Source organism: Mastigoproctus giganteus, chromosome 2 (assembly GCF_048544385.1).
Source record: "Mastigoproctus giganteus isolate SK-2022 chromosome 2, ASM4854438v1, whole genome shotgun sequence".
Taxonomy (NCBI): Eukaryota; Metazoa; Arthropoda; class Arachnida; order Uropygi; family Thelyphonidae; genus Mastigoproctus; species Mastigoproctus giganteus.
Window position 1 is genome coordinate 121,021,591 of NC_143576.1, and position 19,639 is coordinate 121,041,229.

Below are 19,639 nucleotides of genomic sequence, written 5' to 3' on the forward strand. Positions count from 1 at the left end.
CCATCCTGCAGTGGGTTGATAAGGGCTGCACTTAACTTTTTATAGTGCCCAGATCTGTAGGTTTTATAATTTTGAAAGCCATTGTCTTTTCTGTTCTAGTTAATTTTAAATTTAAGAAATTTAATGCATCCTGTATTATTTCCTCCAATTTAAATTTAAGTGGGTATATACAATATTAAACATATTCGTAATTTCATTATATGATATGGGAATCCATGATGCAAAACACATTTAAATATCTGTCCTAATAAGAAATTTTAGGGATAAAAGAATTTACATAAAAATTTCTTCAGCTTTAGAGAGATATAACTCTGCTAAAGTATGCTAATGTTTAAGCCCATGGGCAACCCATAAATTTGTCTGAAAACACAATTCTCAAAGGAAGTTCACCAATTCTAATAATATATTTTACTGGGAAGTTAATTCTAAAGCTGAGTGCATGGCCATTACTAAGAAGAGACAAAGGACATCGATTGGAGTGTTACCTGAACAAATAAAGGGCTCCACTTTACTTCCACAAAATCCACTTCTGTTATAAGGTTTTATTTGTATTCACTATATTGATCAATGGTAATAGGCTTGTTTTTTCATTTAAAAATATTAAATACAAAATTGGGTTTAAATCTGTACGAAGTCTAATTTAAAATTGATTATTTTATAGGTTGGCAAATGCATCCTAAAAACAAGATTTAATTTATAGCATTGTATACAATGCAGTTCTTCACACCAAGGCTCTACCAGAGGTACCATGATCAGAGACTACAGCAATGTGTAAATTCCAAATATTGTGGAAAATATTGTGGCACAGAGCTTCCAAATTAGCATACCATTTCCCCTTATTTTGAACCGAGTATTTGCATTTAATGATATTAGTATAATAAATATTCAGCACAATTTATACAAAATGACTAATTTCAAACTTTACAAATGCAATTACATTATGATTCTATAAACATAAGCTACTATGCAAGCTATTTAAACTTTCCCATGTTGCAGCACTACATCATGTAGTTCTTGAAAACAACCAGTTTTAGAGCACATGAAAAAAAAAAAAACACTGTCAAATGTTTTATATTACATTTATCTTATGGTGGCTCAATATAAATTCAAAATATTGCATACCTTGTATCTTTTATATTTAGAGCAAGAGGGCCTTGAATGTTTCTAAATGAAAAATGGGTGCTTATTTTATAATACAGGATTTCATTGTGAAAGCTACAAAAATTCATGATATAAGTGTTTTTAATTGACTGTTTTTAAAATAAGAGCAGTACCTTCATATAAATAAAAAAGATAAGCTTTCAAATAGTTCTTAAATATATTTAAGCTCAAGTATACTTGGAATTTTCATATAGTCCTATTAACAAATAAAAGCAACAGTATAAAAAATATTAATCTTAGAAACTAAATTTGATATCGCATTTTTCAAACCACCCAAACCAATCCCAGAAAAAAGTTTTTTTTGCAAACAGATAACCATATTGTGCAATGAAAGTTCTATGAAATATATGAAGACTACACAGAATAAATCTTTACACATAAATTACAGTACAGTAATATATTCAGAAGCAGCCAGAATCAGGAATTTGTAAATATTGAGTTTTTATCTTATCCCTTACCAAAGATTTGATTAATTTAGGAATACAGAATTATCTTAAAAAAAAAAAAAAAAAAGAACTGAAATTAGCTTGCCTTTCAAGGTGCTCTTATCAAAATTACAATAAATGTTTGACTAAAAAATATGTACACTTTCATCTCAATTATAACTGCAATAGAAAAAAAAAATTAAAAGCTGAAGAAAAAAGGCTAATACCAATGGCTGGTATTAAAATAAAACATTAAGAAATAAGTCTTCACTCTAAATATATATATATATGAACAGTGGTATTGCCAACTATACATGAACATCTTAAAAAATACTTTACTGTAGGCAGCAGTTTAGCTGAAATACTAGATTAAAACTGGAATCACAGGTCTAATATTAATTTATAAATTGATAGTTTTTGATAAGCATTACTTGTAAAAGTATTTGCTTTTTTTTTTTTTTGTTAATTGCTTTTGAGTAAAAAGTATTTTTTGAAATTATGTCATTCATTCATATATATATATACAGTGGATTCCGGTTATTTGGGCCACCGGTTAATCGGGGCAGCCGTTTATTTGGGGCAAATCTTAAAAAACAGAAACCAATCGAGAAAATAGCCAGGGTTTACTTCGCTTAATTGGGACAAAATGCCGTTTAATCGGGGCAGGAGACCACAGCACTGGAGATTACCCTACGATTGTCTCCGACCGTACCACGTAGTTCGGTCGGATTTCTGGAGGTCACAACTATAAAACAATAAAAACAATTAGCGGTCACCTGTTTATTGGGCTTTTGTGTTAGTGAAATCTGTCATAAACTGATAGTAAACTCAATCTTATTGAATTTGCGATAATACCGACAGCTGGAATTCTGTGGGTTATGGTAAAATGTGTTTACACTTCCATGAAATCTTCAATCATATAAAAAAATAATTTTCATAATCTTATCTTCATTCCTATTTTTGAAGCTTCATAATTTGTTACTCCGTTCTCACTTGCGCGTATCGTGTTACTTGCAATTTGTGTGTGCGGTGTTCTTTGTTATTGATTGCTTATCTTTTTACTGTTTTAAATTTTAACCCCCACCCACAAATGACAGTGAACAGAAATGTCAACTAGTTTAGTTAGTATGTACATATTACAGTACGTATTAATTCTTCCGATTATATCGTATATTCTTCTGAATTTCACATATCATTTAATTTTTTAATTGGTAAGGTAATAAAGGGTAAATTTGTGCTTAATCTTTACTTTTATAGCATGTGGATAATATTCCTCCTATTTTTGCTAATTAGAATCGCTGTTTAATAGAATTAAAATTCAATTCACAAACGTGATCACAATGACTGGCACTTATTATACATCGTATAGCGAACGGTACTTTACAATGGTGACTCCATCGTAACGTGATTTGATTGAACAGTGAACCAATTGTAAAGGGGGGGGGGTTACATTGTATTTTTAACTATTTACGAGAAACTTCGGATAATTGGGGCAGCCGCTTAATCGGGCCAAAATGCACTAGTCCCGATGTGTCCCAATTAACCGGAATGGACTGTATATATATATGAAAATTATAGCAACTGTAATAAAATATTTTGATTAGAATCACAAATGGGTATTTCTAATCTAAAAGCAGTTGCTGCTTTATATCTTTACACATAACACAGTAGTTATACAATCTAAGTGACATCAAAGTGAAATATTATTTAGAGACAGAAACTTCATCTTCTGAATGTACAGGAGTTTCTTTTGGCACAAATGTTGTCCACTCATTTGACTGTGCATCTAAATATTCAACAGTATTTAAAAATGCTTTTCCATTAAATCCTCCAACAGCATACAAGCGATTTTCCACAACACTAACACCAACATTAGCTCTGCAGCTGGTGAGAGAAGGCCCTGGACTCCATGTATTTGTTTGAGGATCATAGATTTCAACTGAATAGAGGGAATGAACACCATCATGGCCACCTACAGCATACAGCTTCCCTGCACAAAAAAGTAAAATAATCATTATTTTGTATATGCATTCATATAATATACTTTTACTATAATTTTTTTAAACTTCAATTAGGAGATGGAAGTTTTTTTCTTCTTCCATTTTTTTAACCGAGCAGCAGAAAAACAAAGTTACTTTTTAATGCATGAAATTTATTACATCTACCGTATTTCCATATGTATAAAAAAAAAAAGTAAAGTGCAGCCATTATCAACCCACTGCAGGATGGAAGCCTCCTCAACAATTCATGCTGAGGGAAATGGACCATAATCTGCCATGCTGGTCCAGTGCGGGTTGGCAGATCGACCGTATTCAGCAGTCAGGGGCTTGAACCCCGGTCTACTCAAAGAGTGTGTGCTACTGCACTCCCGCTCCTGACCACTCAGCTTCCCCATGTATAAGACGCACCTTAATTTGAAAAAAAAAATGTATTACATAAAGTTATTGAACTCAAGTTTTATTCATCATAAAATTCATACAACTCCTCATCACTGTCAAAACTCCCATCCATTAGCTTGTCCTCATCTGTGTCTGATGATGAATCACTGTCTTCATATATTGCCTCATCCTCCGTTCCATCTATGGCATTTGAAATGCCACACTTCTTAAATGACTTGACAACGATCTCAATCTTGATATTATCCCAGGATCTTTTCACCCAGGTACAAACTTCTCCTATAGTTGGTTTCTTCACTCTTCCTGCTGGTGTCAAATTGTCCCCAGAAGACTTCATCCATTGGTTCCATTTGTCTCTCATGGCAGCTTTGAAGGGTTTGTTAATGCTGACATCAAGTGGTTAGAGCAAGGATGTCAAGCCTCCAGGTATGACGGCAAGTTTTGTTTTTTGCTCTGCAGCAATCTTCTTTGTGTTTTTTGTTATGTGTGGCCTGAACTGATCAAGCACCAATAGGGCAGGTTTGCGTAAGAGCCCATCTGGTCTCCTGCTCCAAACTTTCTCAAACCAGATCTTCATTCCATCCTGATCCATCCAACCCTTGTCATGAATGTGGACAATCACTCCTCAACGAATGTCTTCTTTTGGCATTGTTTTGCGTTTGAAAATCAGCATAGGAGGCAGCTTGGTTCCGTCGGCACAACAAGCTAGAACAACTGTATAATGGCTCTTTTCATGTCCACTTATCTTCACAGTTACAGTTTTCACCCCCTTCTTATCAACAGTTCTGTTACTTGGGACATCAAATTGAAGGGGGACTTCGTCCATATTTGCAATCTGTCCCAACTCAAACTGCTGTGTGTCTTCTGACATTGAATGACAAAACGATGAAATTCAAAGATCTTCTGCTCATAGCTTTCAGGCATCTTTTGGGCAAGTCTGGTGTGTGTACGCATGCTCAGTCCATTCCGTTTCATGAACCCGAAGCACCAATTGTGTGTCCTCCTTTGAAATCAGTAACTTCTTTTTCATCAGCAATTCTTCTTGCCTCATGCTGAACCATCTTTGTGGACACAGGAATTTCAATTGCCCTTTGCTCTTCAATCCATATCTTCAATTCCCTCTCTAAATCAGGCCATTTTGCTGACTTGCCTCTCATGGTTTTCTTCTGCCGTGGCGTTTTCAGTAGGGTTTCTTCTTCCCGTAGCCAGTCTCTGATTGTTTCTCAGTTGGAGGAGGACCAACCTTATGTTCAGCAGCACGATTTCCATTCACTTTTGCAAACTGGATCACTTTAAACTTGAATTCAGCACTGTACGAAAATCTTTTCTGAGCCATTTCTGGGCAGAACGTGGCAAAACGTAACCTAATATACCAGTAACAAGTGTGAAACAACGAGCGCAAAAAAGCGGAAAATGCAAGTAAAAAAATCTACAACCACTGTATAAGACGCACCCAGTTTTTAGACCCCAAATTTTTCGAAAAAAGGTGCGTCTTATACATGGGGAAATACGGTAATTTGTGAATAATATTAGAATTCTCAGTGAGATAAGCATACTTCTTTATTATGCTCAGTTCATTATGATAATCTCCTGCAATCATTAATTGCTATTAGCGTCTGTGATAACTGATGGTAATAACAGGCTTACCAGACTTTATTTTCCAAAAAATACTGTACTTACTATTAAGTGCTATATTGTGAATCAGTATTGAATATCTCACAAAATGAATGATTTTATAAACTGCAAATACAAAAGTAACAATGACACAGTTTTGGAAATAGGTAAAACAGAAAGAAATTGGTGTTTGGAAATTATTAATAGTAAATAATGCATAAATATGGCACCACAGGTGCCAGATTTATGTGATTTTTTAATTAATAATTTCAAGTTTTTTTAAAACTTGAAATTATTATTTTTTTATGTTTTATTAATAATCATCAAGTTTTTGTTTTAAAGTGTGGCTAGCCTATTTCCCCTCTGACCTTGCATGGTTGACAACTGTTAGAAAAATATTTTTGAAGTTCAACTGTTCACTACTCTAATCTGTGCTTGTTAACAGGAGACTGTTTTTACAGGGATGGGATCAGTGGTGGGATTCAAATAATTTAACAACCAGTTCGCTGCCCTAATGACCGTTCTATGTATAAAAAAAACTAAATACTGAAAGGTTAATGGAATACTGTGTTCAAATATGGAGACCGCACCTAAAAAAAGACATCGAGTTCATGAAAGGGTCCAGAAATGGCAAACACACCAGGTGAGATCGGCAAAAGGGTGTCCATATGAGGAAAGACTTTGAACATGTGGATTGCACTGTTTGGAATTAGGCACCTTAGAGGAGACTTGATTGAGAAGCAAAAGTAAAATGAATGAGGATGAAATTTTCATGGTTATAAACGATTCTAGAACTAGGGGGCCATAAATTCAAGTTACGCAGATAGATGTTTAGACTGGATTGCAGGAAGTTTTATTTTAGCCAGCAAGTTATAAATTACTGGAATAAGTTACTGACATAGGTGGCTGAGGCTTGGGAGTTAGTTTGGGGAAATTCAAAGGTCAGCTGGATAGTTACCTATGGGAGGAGGGAAATGCATAGGTTGTCTATTTCCTTTTCTTTTATTATTTATTTTATTTAATTTTTTTTTTACTCGTTACTTTATTTTTTAATTTTTTTGGCTGGTACAGCATAAGCCTTAGGCTTCCTTGTATCATATGACCATTACTAATACTAATAACTTGAGTTAACAGATGAAACCGCCTTCTTGAATTTTCGAAGATTTTTTCATGCTGCCATTCTATTATAAACTGTGTCTACGATTAGTTGGAAACATAAAAAATGGAGTACATAATGGAAAACTTTCAAGATAATTCATAGATTAACAAACATGTATTTTGAAGTAACCGTTAAAATGAAGGGATTGATATGTACTTCTGAAAGAGTTAATAACAGCATCAGTATCTACTACAGGAAGAAAAGCTTGCAAATAGATTCCCTGAACTGAAAAATGATTTAGATAGCATTTAAGTGGATCATCTAAAATAATAGTTTGAAATATACTGCTCAATGTAGAAAGGATGGAAAGAGTTATCTGATAATCTGCATGCATAACTGACATTTATGTATGTAAACAATTAGCGCATCAAGGTGATCAACTCAGTACAACAATCAGATTCCTACATCCGGGTGCTAATAGTAGTCATATTATCATCCTGATGAGGAATCTATAAAACTGTGTAAAAGTAACATGCAAACAAAATGCTGAGCATTTTGTTTGCCTGTCTATCTAAGGCAATTTGTTTGCAATGACTATCTAAGGCAACCTTTTTTGAGTGAGGAGCCATTTTTGATCTAATTAAAAAAAAAAAAAAAAAAAAAAAGAATCTGAAGAACCGCACCTCAGCTGGGAGGAGGGGAGAGTTATTTTAAAAAATGGAATAGAGTGGGAAGATGATTTATTAAAAAATATATATATTTTGAAATATTATTTATTAATACTGAAAAAACGTAACAAACATCCAATTAGGTATGAATTAATATGACTTTTGCTGCTGAACTTCTTGAGCAAGTCTAACATCAGGCAGGTATGCTGTAATTTTCATCTTTAAACATGCTGTGAGACTTGCATTGCTCAGACGGTTTCTTTTTTTATTTTTAATATAGTTCATGTTCAAAAATATTTGCTTGCAGAAATACGTCGAACCAAAAACTGCGAGAAGTGCAAACGCAAATATTTTCAAATTTATATATGTGCCCTGTAAGCTACTCCATGCATCAAACACAATTTGGTTTTGCTTTTCAACTTGTCTATTGCTGTCCATTTGTGTACAATTGCAAGGGCAGCCTTTTTCCTCTCCAAAGTCCTGCAGAATTTGCCCAAATGCATACAACTCAGTCCATTCCTTCTTAAATTCCCAGTTTCCTTGCTCAATCTTTCTCTTTTGAGTTGACATTTTAAAAATGATAGCAATTTTAATTACTTCTTATTTCACTTGTTTAATAATACCACATCACTCATTTAAAAAGCCAGTGATTTATAATATGAATTCACGTACCTATCACAAGCACTACGTACACACATTATTTTGTTCATGTTTTTACTATTTTATAATCGCCACCGCCACAATGATTAACCTTTGACACCTTGCAGTAAGTGTGCTCTGCTCACAATGTGTAGGCAAACTAAACTGAGAAGTGTTTGCGGCTTGCACTAAAACTAATGCTATATTCACTTCGCTGCCCACACCCATTGTGCTTGTCATACATGTGGGCTAAAAGTTAAAGAGCTGCAGTTACATGTTCAAAGAACCACATGCGGCTAGCGAACCACAGGTTGTCGATCCCTGATTTAAGGGCATGCAATGCCTTTAACATGTCAGGTGATGTTATGTACAGCTGATGGACTTTGAAAGGGGTCAGAAAATTGGGTTGTCAGAAGCTGGATGGTCCACATTGCAAGCCATCATTGTGTGGGTAGCGATGTCCAAATTCTTGAAAAGTATTGGCAACAATGAATACAGGAAGGTACTTGGACACTTGTTTAGTGTAGTGATGGCATCAGAATAATGTCAGAATGGGAAGGGATGAATGGAGTCATCAACTGGCAGTAGGAGAAAGATGTCACAATCTGCCAGATATTCAACATTATAATACCATCCCTGTCTGTGCCTGTGTTGGAGAATGCAATTAGGTTCAGCTATGAGAAGTTGGGTTCTCATTATCCATTTCCATGTTTGTCTCTGATGCCATTCCACTTTTATCAGCCTGTACAGTGGTATAGGGGAGAGAAAGGATCTAAAATGAGGAAGGATCTACATCCTTCCTCATTTTAGGAAGGATGTAGATTTACTTGAGCATGTACAGAGAAGGGCAACAAGGTTGGTGAGTGGAATGAAGGGATCCTCTTACCAAGAGAGGCTCAAGTTCTGCAAATTGCAGTGGCTGGAGACTAGGCACCTGCGCGGTGATCTGATTGAGGTATATAAGGCCTTGAATGGGTTGAGCACGCTGAATTCTGATGGGATCCTTCCACTTGTTCAGATTACGAACCTAAGGGGGCATAAATTCAAATTAAGAAAGGACAGATGTAGAATAGATGTGCGGAAATTTGCCTTTAGCCAGCGGGTGGTTAATTGCTGGAACAAACTTCCATCTGTCGTTGTGGAAGTTGATAGGTTGAATAAATTTAAGGAGGAACTGGACAGGCATTTGGAGGGAATGGTGTGATATTTTTTTTTTTGGCTGATGCTGCATAAGCTCATACACTTGCTTTCTTGCATCACATGCCACTGCTGCTACTACTACTACTACTACTAGAGCTGCTTGGGGTTAAAATCAATACCATCTTTAGTGATATATCACATTTCTGTTTGAAATACAGTGACAATTATATGCATGTTGAGAGACATTCCAGGGACAGAGGCAATCCAGCATGCATTCGGGAGTGTCATAAAAGGTAAACTGCAGCCATTATCAACTCACTGCAGGATAGAAGCCTCCTGAACAATTCATGTTGAGAATTGTTCAGGAGGCATGCTGGTCCAGTGCGGGTTAGCAGATCGACTGTATTTAGCAGTCAGGGGCTTGAACCCCTGTCTATTCAAGGAGCGTGTGCTCCTGCACTCCCGCTCCTGACCACTCGGCAGGGGGTGTCATACCAGGACAAAACATGAAATCACGATGTGGAAATCATCAGTTACGATTTTCATTCAGTTTAGGTCATTAGACTCACTAAGTTTGTGGTTCTCAAGGCTCTGACATCAAAGACAGCGGAAAAAGCGGCATATAACCTTGTGGACATATTTACGTTGTTTGGAACACCATTGATCCTACAATCCGAAAATGGCAGAGAATTTGCTAATAATGTGGTGAGAAGCCTAAAGGAGTACTGGCTGACTTTGAAGATTGTCCATGGCAAGCCTCGCCACTCACAAAGCCAAGGAAGTGTCGAAAGAGCTAATCAGGACATTGAAAATATGCTGTGTACGTGGATGCAAGAAGAAAAAAACTGACCAATGCAGTGAGGGACTAAGTTTCATGCAACTTATGAAGAACAGGGCATTTCATTTCATTCTGGGATTAAGAGAACACCATATGAAGCTCTCTTTGGCTGCAAAATTAAAGTGGGTCTCACAATGTCTTCCTTACCCCAAGATGTTTTACAAGACATACAGACTGAGGAGCAACTGGAAAAAATGATGGAAAACGTTCAAACAATACAAGAAGAAACAGATCACCCTATCCAAGAGAAAGAGTCTATTGCCCAAAACACGGATGAGACTGTAGTCAACAATGGAAGAAACAAAAGTGGCGATGAATACACGTCTACCGAAGAGGCTTCCAGTTCTGCTACCTGCTGCATCTGTTTGAAGGAAACCAGTGGTGCCCATACGTGCAGAAACTGTCACGAAAACGTTCATTCCACCCGTGGACATGAGAGTAAAGACGATGGAAGTGAGAAAATAGAAGGTTATGATGTTAATATTTTGTGTACTCTTTGCTTCAATATTGAGAATGCTGTCGAAGGTAAAATTCGATCTAAATTAAATCTGGAAATACAGGCCAAAAAAATGAAAATGGATTCCGACAAAAAATTTCCTCCTGCACCTTTGGGGGCCACTGTGTGAATTCCTATCCCAGATGTCAACAAGGGACGGGGTGACTTGCGCAATCTGTGGCAGTTGTTATGAGTGTGACAGACGATGGTTTTTACCGACTTGGAACTGCTGAAGGAATTTTAAACCAGATCACAATTCACTATGCCAGATCACAATTCACTTTATGCTTACTGAGAGTTCGAGACGTTCCTGACCACGAAATAGCTCTCTGGTCAGCCGCTTCCGCTCAGTCCACGGGTAGCGGCCAAGGGTTCGTGAGGTGTACTTGCAAGACGAAGTGCTGAAATTTGAAGTGCTTTTTATGAAAAAGGCAGTTAAGTGCAATTCAAAATGCCATTCCAGTCTACCTTGTAGCAACAAGTAGTTCAGCACTGGTCTTTTTCTCTTTCTGTAGAAAAATTCTGTATCTTACATTTTCACATGCATCTTTTCAATAAAAGCCTTTTTCATACTTTGCCTTTTTCATACATTTGTCATTCTATATAATGCCTAGGTATTCTATACAATGCCTAAGGAAAGTATGTAAAATATTAAAACAAAACAGACATTTCATACTTTGCTTAAAAATGTAACGCATTGTATATAATGCCTGCTTTTCACACTTTGCCAGTAACACATTCACTGGATTCAGGAAGAATCTGCTGAGATATGGTAGTGTCTGGAACAGCAGCAGCAGATTCTATACACGACTCAGACTGTGAGCCATCTGTGTAAACTGGCAATAAGTCTAAGTGTTCAGCTCAGTGAATGAATAGAGCTGCAGGTAGATAGATGATGGAGTATCAGACTTCATCCAGTCCTTAAAGGAAAAGTTGCATAATGAATATGAGCATGCCAGAGTGGAAGGGTTTGCTTTGGTTTTATGGCAACCTTGTCTACCATGATGTTAAACTCTTGGATGCGAATACCAAAAAGATGATTGGCAGTCTAGTGGGCATTGTACAATTTCCCAATGTGCTCAAAAACGGATGTCCACATAGGATGGTCTGGCAGAGATTTCAGTTTTAAAGCATACTTTAGAGACAACTGCTTACATCGAAGCAACAAAGGTAGTTAATTTGCTTCCACGTATAGGCTCTGGACAAATGTTTGAAATGCTCCAGTAGCGATACGGAGAGCCTGATGCTGGTAGGGTCTAACTCAAAGCACCATCTATGGCTGAAGCGTATACCTGTGACTTGTAATATAGTTTGGATCGTACAAGCGCATGGTAGATATATAGTAAGGTGCATCAGTCTGCACCTCAACAGAGAGAGAGAGAGAGAGAGAACAAAGAATATTTAGTCCTCTTGTGACTGTGTGTATAGAGTTGACAGATATGTCCTAGAAAGGTAAATTTTTTTTTATCAAACACGAGTCCGAAGAATTTTGTGTCTGGCACTACTGGAATAGCATTTTGTCCAAGCCTCAATTCAAGTTCAGGATGAAGATTATGCTTACATCAAAAGCGTATGCAAACGGTCTTCTGCAGTAAGAAACTGAATCCATTAAGCCAGGAATTAAAGCGATCACTAACCCTCATGTTACATGACTGAGAAAATATGCAAAAGTCATCAAAGTAGAGGGCACTCTTTACAATTTGATGAAAGGTGTTGGAAGTTCTTCTGTGATGGAATTTACTTTTATGGCGAAAAGCATGACACTTAATACTGATCCTTGTGGTACTCCCTCCTTTTGGCAAAAGGGACGAGAGAGTGAGGATCTCACACAAACTTGGAAAGACCGACTGCTCTCTAAGGCCGAGGCTATGCAAATCTTTTAAGATGACAAAACTGCAAGTTGTGGTATACATTTTCTCCATATCAAAGAATATAGATACCAGATATTCACATTTTAGGAAAGCATCCCGGAATGGATGTTCCCAGTCTAATAAGATGGTCCAGAATGAACCGGTTCCTTCAGAAGCTGCACTGGATGCTGGGGAGGTCATTTGATTCTAAATACCATATTAAACAGAAAGTAACCATTCACTCTAGGATTTTGCACAGACAGGTAGTCAGAGCGATAGGGCGATAATTAGTAGGGATTTTAGGATCCTTTCCTGGCTTTGCAAAGGCAATGACAGTTTCCATGTGCCAGGCATCCGGAAGCTGCTCTTTAATAAAGATTCTATTATACAGAAGGATCAGGTGATCCACAGATTTTGATGAAAGGTGTTTTAATCATTTCGTAATGGATGCCATCTGGTCCAACAGCACTTGACTTAGAAAGGGTGAGAGCTCTTTTTAGTTTCTGCTTAGCGAATGGCTTGTTGTAGGGATAAAGACCCTTTCATGTGAAATTTAGTGCCTATTTTTCACTTTTATGTTTCAGGACCAGGAACTCTGGGGAATAGGAAGATATCCCAGAGATGTCTGAAAATGTTTCCCCAAGGGCACTGGCTATTGCAGTTGTCTCTGTAATAGTGCACTCATTATATTCTAGGATCGATGAAGGGTGAGATGTATACTTTCCCTTCATTTTCCGGATTTCATCCCAGACCACCTTAGAGCTGCTAGACTGGGTAACAGATGACATAAAATGGATCCACGATTCCTTCTGACTCTGATGACAAATGTACATGCTTTGGCTCGTGCATGTTTAAAAGCTATTAGATTGGCCATAGTAGGATATTGTTGGAATATCCCTCAGGCTTTGTTTTGTGCCTTTTCTGCTGCTGCGCATTGGGAAAAAGGTGGAAACTGGGTAGATGTTTTCGGAAATGGAATTGGCAGCTGCATTGATATTTTCTGTGATGTACGTGACTGCATCATTGATAGGCTCCTGACTGACTGCATTGATGTCAACCTGTCAGCCTGATCAATCTTCCACTGTGATAACTTAAAAGAAAGATACTGTTTCCCACTGTGTAAGTAGGTTATCACAGGAAAGTGATCACTTCCATATGGGTTCTTCTCCACTTCCCAAGTGAGTGAAAGGAGTGGAGAAGGGGTGCAGATAGAAAGAGCAATGGCAGAAAACATATGGGTATGCATATGGAAGATGTTGGTTCCCATATTTAGAAGGAGGAAGGCCATATTATTAGATGGGATGGACAGATGTGGCGGATTGTGTGTGTGTGTGTGTGTGTGTGTGTGTGTGTGTGTGCACGCTTTGTAGCTGACGCTGTATAGGCTTGCTTCTTTGCATTATCTGTCAGTAATAATATCGATGTGCATCATATTTTCATAATAAATAATGATGAATTGATACAATAACATCATTTCTTGTCTACATTCATATCTGCCACTCCACTTACTGTGAGCTAAACATAGCATTCCTTTTAGGTAGGACAATTTCAATGAAAAGCAGTGTATCATTTTATCACATTTTCAGTGAGGTTGATTGCAATGTTTATGCCTAAATGGATGTCAGATGAACTAATTAAACATGTGACAGAGAAGACAAATGCATGGGATACATATAAAATAACAGGTGACACAGAGGCCTATGATAGATATAAGCTGGTCTGTAACCAAGTCACAAAGGAGGTTAGACAGGCGAAAGCAGATTACGAGAAAACTTTGGCAAAGGATGCAAAGAAAAACAGCAAAGAGTTCTTTACTTATGTAAACTCTAGAAGGAAGGGGATGAATCAGATTGGTCCACTTGATATCAATGGTTCAACTGTTCATGATCCTGCTCAGGTAGCTAACAAACTAAATGAATATTTTGCATCTACATTAACACAAGAGGAGTTATTCAGGGAGGGGAATGCCAGAGGTGTATTAAACTCTGGCAGTAAGCTAGATAATCTTGTAATAACTGAGAATAAAGTGGAGGAAAATTGTTGAAGATAAATATAAGGCACCTGGGGTGGATGGAATCTATCCAGTTATATTAAAGGAGGGGGCAAAGGAAGTAAGAAAACCCTTAATCATAATTATGAGAGCTTCCCTGGACTCAGGAAAGGTACCCATGGACTGGAGATGTGCAAATGTCACCACAATCCACAAAGAAGGATCAAAGGGAGACACAGGTAATTACAGACCTGTTCGTTTAACTTCTGTTCCAGGGAAATTAATGGAGGCACTGGTTAAAGAAGCATTGCAGGATCATCCAGACAAGACTTCAGTTATAGCTTGGACACAGCATTGGTTTGTTAAGGAGAAGTTTTTTTGTTTGTTTGTTTGTTTTGTTATTTGGTTTTTAGGAGCATTAGCAACTAAGGCCATATTGCTTCGGGGATATGTGGTGGTCATTCCCTGACCTCTCCGCATCCTCTGTATTTGGTGGTCACGGGCTCGAACCCAGGTCTAATCAAAAAGCATGTGCTATGCACTGCTGCTCCTGCCCACCTGGGTACGGAGGTGCCCTTAAGGGGAAGTCTTGTCTGACCAATTTGATTGGATACTATGATGTAGTCACAAAGGAACTGGATGCAAAGAATAACTTTGATATCATATATTTGGATCTTAGAAAGGCCTTTGATACTGTTGCACATGGAAGACTGCTGCACAAATTGGAGCAGTGTGGCATTGGAGGCAAATTGCTGCTATCGATAAAGGGATGGTTGAGTGGGAGAAGACAGAGTGGTAATCAATGGACACTGCTCTTCGTGGACTAATGTTATTAGTGGAGTCCCTCAGGGTTCAGTGTTGGGTCCATTGTTGTTTTCTGTATTTATAAATGATATTGATGATGGTATATCAGGCTTAATGTCCAAGTTTGCAGACAATACGAAGGTTGGCAAGGTTGTTAATGACACTAACGACAGTACACTGCTGCAACAGGATCTAGAAAAATTGATCAGATGGGCTGAGAGGTGACAAATGAAGTTTAACATTGACAAATGTAAAGTACTACATATGGGAAGCAGTAACCCCAGAGTAATGTATCAACTCTGTGGTACTACACTGACAGTGGTAGAGAATGAAAAGGATGTGGGGGTAATTGTGCAGGCAGATATGAAGTTTTCTGAGTAGTGTAGATGGTCTGCAAGAGTAGCTCATGGTGTCTTGTCAATGATATACAGGAATTTTTCTAGCAGGGATAAGAAGGTGATTATCCCCTTGTATAAGGCAATGGGGCCACACCTTGAGTACTGTATACAGGTCTGGAGGCCTCATTTTAAGAAGGATGTAGGGCTGTTGGAATGAGTACAGAGAAGGGCAACAAGATTAGTGAATGGAATGGGTTGCTCTTATGAACAAAGGCTTAAGTTTTGCAAATTACAGTGTCTGGAGACTAGGCACCTGCGAGGTGATCTGATTGAGGTGTATAAAGCCTTGAATGGTTTTAGCATGCTCAATGCTGATGGGATTCTTCCTCTTGCTCAGAATAATCGCCTGAGAGGGCATAAATTCAAATAAATTGAGGAAAGACGGTTGTAGGATAGATGTGCAGAAGTTTGCCTTTAGCCAGCAGGTAGTTGATTGCTGGAACAAACTTCCTTCTGTCGTTGTAGAAGTTGATAGCTTAAACAGATTCAAGGCAGAAGTTGATAAACATTTGGAGCGAGTGGATGGGTGAAATAAGGTTTTTTTTTTTTTTTTTTTTTTTTGGCTGATGCTATATAAGCTTGCTTTCTTGCATCATGTGCCTTTGCTAATGCTAATGTTGTTTGCATTCTTGTCATTGAAGAATTTCCAATATTATCTTAATGCTTGGAGGCTACTGATGGAAAAAAATAGCCCGCTTTAAGGGAATTTTGGAAATGCTCAATGTCAAGAATGATAACATTGCAATTACCTGTGATGAAATCAGAATTCACAATGTATGAATGATATGTCAAGGAAGTTATAGCCTGAATGTGTTGCCAATTTCCATGGATCCCAGGAAAGGCACCCAAAAATGCAAGAAATTGTTGAGCTGGGTGGACTAGTTAAGTTTGGAATTAAAGAATCCTGTGATGTTGAAACACTGTTGGTGGAACATGCTGAATGGCTCAGCACTAAAGAAATCATGGAGCTCAGAGAAGTTACTTGGTGATGAAATGAAGAAAGAACTAAGGACTTTGACACTGATTTCTTCTGCAAACATTGGAAGGCAGTGGAGGAGCTTTCAGATGAATACTACCCAAATGCAGAGAGAGAGAGAGAGAGAGAGAGAGGGAGAGAGGGAGAGAAGAGATCTTCCTTTCTGCAATCTTCATTGTCACAAGGAAGATTCCTAGTATGCAGGAATCTGCATATCTTATATAGATCAAGGAGGACTCAAACCTGAAGGAGTAAAATGATTTAATTGTATGTTTAAATCAATAAAATTGTTAAACTAATTCTGATTGGTATTCACTTATCTGAATACCAATCAGAATTAGTTCAATGAATTTTATGCTCACATTTATGACTTCCCTTGAAACCAATTATCATTATAACATATGAGCCAATTGTACCTTTAGTTTCTTATCCATTTCACTTTTAAGGAACTAATTAACAATGGATATCAAGGGCACACTGCATTAAGAGGAAAGGTTTAAAAATGTGGACACATGTTAAAATAAACTGAAAGAATGTATTGTTAGAATAAACTGGAGCAGATTAAAGAAACAACTGTATGGTTATAAATTTACTTGGTATATAGTATGTCTTCAAGGGAAGGGTTTGGTTTGTTTTGGGTTTTACTTGTGCATTAGCAACTGAGGCTATAATGCAGCAAAACCAAGTCATAAAAGTATACAAAATTTTGGTGACCTAAAGAATTTAGGTCACTATGTCAATATATATATATATATATATATATATATATATATGATAATAAAGGCATAAAAATATAAAAAATATAACATTTGTAGAAGAATAAGAGAAATTTACCTCAATATGATATGTAGAACACTTCCTAATGATACTCTCTAGCATATAAACGAATATAAAATTAATGCAAAATGATTATAGGAATAAAATTAATTAAAAAAACAATTAAATTAAAACAAGTTCATTGTAAATTGAAAAAAGACTTTCCTTCCTGAAGCAGACTGGGCCTTTTGAGACATATGGTCGAAATATCAAGACATATGGTCTACATGTCTTGATATTTCGATTGGTCGGTATTGAGGACCTCCATAGCTTTGCGACGTGAAACAGTTCACAGAAATTAACTTTGATAGCAAAAAGCATAACACTTAGAGCTGTACCCTTGGGAGACTCCCTTCTCTTGACAGAAAGATTGAGAGAAAACAGATCCCATACGAACTTGGAATGAATGGTTGATTAAAAAATTTTAGTAAAAAGGGGTAGTTGGCCCCCCTAAGACCTAGATCATAGATATCCTTTAAAATTCCAAATCTCCAAGCCGTGTCATACACTTTTTCCATATCAAAGAAAATTGACTCTAGGTGATTGCATTTGAGGAAAGCATCTGGAATAGATGTTTCAAATCTATAATGCCCAACAATGCAAGGTTGAGGTGACCACAAGACAAAGGCTTCAATGAATCTAAAACCATTACCAAGTTGTGATATGAGGTGCCTTGAGGACTGCCAATACTATCATATATACTTTAACAGGCTGTTTGTGAGAAAAAGATCAAGAACATTGAGTGTATAGTTAGGATTGTCTGGTATTCTGGTAGGTAAATGAACAACCTGTGCCAGATCATTAGTAATTGCAAAAGCCTCAGCATCTCAACTAGTTAGGTCTGTGCAACTAGAAATCCAGCTGTAGTTATGGAAAATTACCTCACCATTAGGCAAGTTGGCATGGAAAAAGTCAAGTTTCAAAGAAAGAAAATCAAAGGGATCCAAGTGATTAGTGGAGTTTGGAGAAATAGCAGCAACAGATGAATTTGACTAAATGAGGTAGAGAAATTTTAGGTCATAGATCAAAAAGAGGAGATTCCAAATTATTAAGTCTCTGACAGGAAATATCAGATTACCACCTTTGAAGTGAAAGGAGGGCCTTGATGTGGTCACTATTTCTGGAATCCACGACAGTTCCATTGTAGAAATTTGAATGTACCCATTACAGTCGATTCCGGTTATTTGGGACACATCGGGACTAGTGCATTTTGGCCTGATTAAGCGGCTGCCCCAATTATCCGAAGTTTCAGGTAAATAGTTAAAAATACAAGGGACCTCCGCTTTACAATTGGTTCACTGTACAATCAAATCACGTTACGATGGAGTCACCATTATAAAGTACCGTTCACTTTATGATGTGTAATAAACGCTGTTGTTATTTGGTTTTTAGGAGCATTAGCAACTAAGGCTATATTGCTCCAGGGATATGCGGTGATCATTCTCTGACCTTTCCGCATCCTCTGTATTTGGTGGTCACGGGCTCGAACCCTGGTCTAATCAAGAAGCATGTGTTACGCACTGCTGCTCCTGCCCACCTGGCTAGTAATAAGCGCCGGTCATTGTGATCAAGTTTGTGAATTGAATTTTAATTCTATTAAACAGTGATTCTAATTAGCGAAAATAGGATTGATTGATTTTTGATTTGGTAGTTGTTGGCTTCTGTGGCCATATTGCACCTCCCAAGGTTTTTGCAGTACTTTGATCCAAGCCCGAGGCGGGAATCGAACCCGCGACCTTTGGGTTGCCGGGCAGGTACTTTACCCACTCGGCTAGCCCGGTCGGCCCGTGAAAATAGGAGGAATATTATCCACAGGCTATAAAAGTAAAGATATATTAAGCACAAATTTACCCTTTATTACTTTATCAATTAAAAAATTAAATGATATGTGAAATTCGGAACAAATATATGTGATAATCAGAATAATTAATACGTACTGTAATATGTACATACTAACTAAACTAGTTGACATTTCTGTTCACTGTCATTTGTGGGTGGGGTTTAAATTTAAATCAGTAAAAAGGTAAGCAATCAATAACAAAGAACATGGCACACACGGATTGCAAGTAACACAATACATGCAAGTGAGAACGGAGTAACAAATTAAGAAGCTTTAAAAATAGGAATGAAGAGAAGATTCTGAAAATTATTTTTTTTATATGATTGAAGATTCCATAGAAGTGTAAACACATTTCACCACAATAACCCACAGAATTCAGATGAATACTACCCAAATACAGAGAGAGAGAGAGAGAGAGAGAGAGAGAGAGAGAGAGAGAGAGAGAGAGAGAGAGAGAGAGAGAGATTATTGCAAATTCAATAAGATCGA

The 19,639-nt window shown here is 37.2% G+C and overlaps 1 protein-coding gene across 1 annotated transcript in view; it reads right to left on the reverse strand.

Annotated features, from left to right (window-relative positions):
* Positions 1 to 3,289: 3,289 nt before the first annotated feature.
* LOC150089533 (influenza virus NS1A-binding protein homolog) overlaps positions 3,290 to 19,639 on the reverse strand; it is a 302,567-nt gene continuing 286,217 nt past the window's right edge. The window contains exon 12 of the mRNA XM_090390017.1: positions 3,290 to 3,576. Within this exon, the coding sequence (XP_090246143.1) occupies positions 3,290 to 3,576 (287 nt within the window). The remainder of the gene's footprint in view (positions 3,577 to 19,639) is intronic.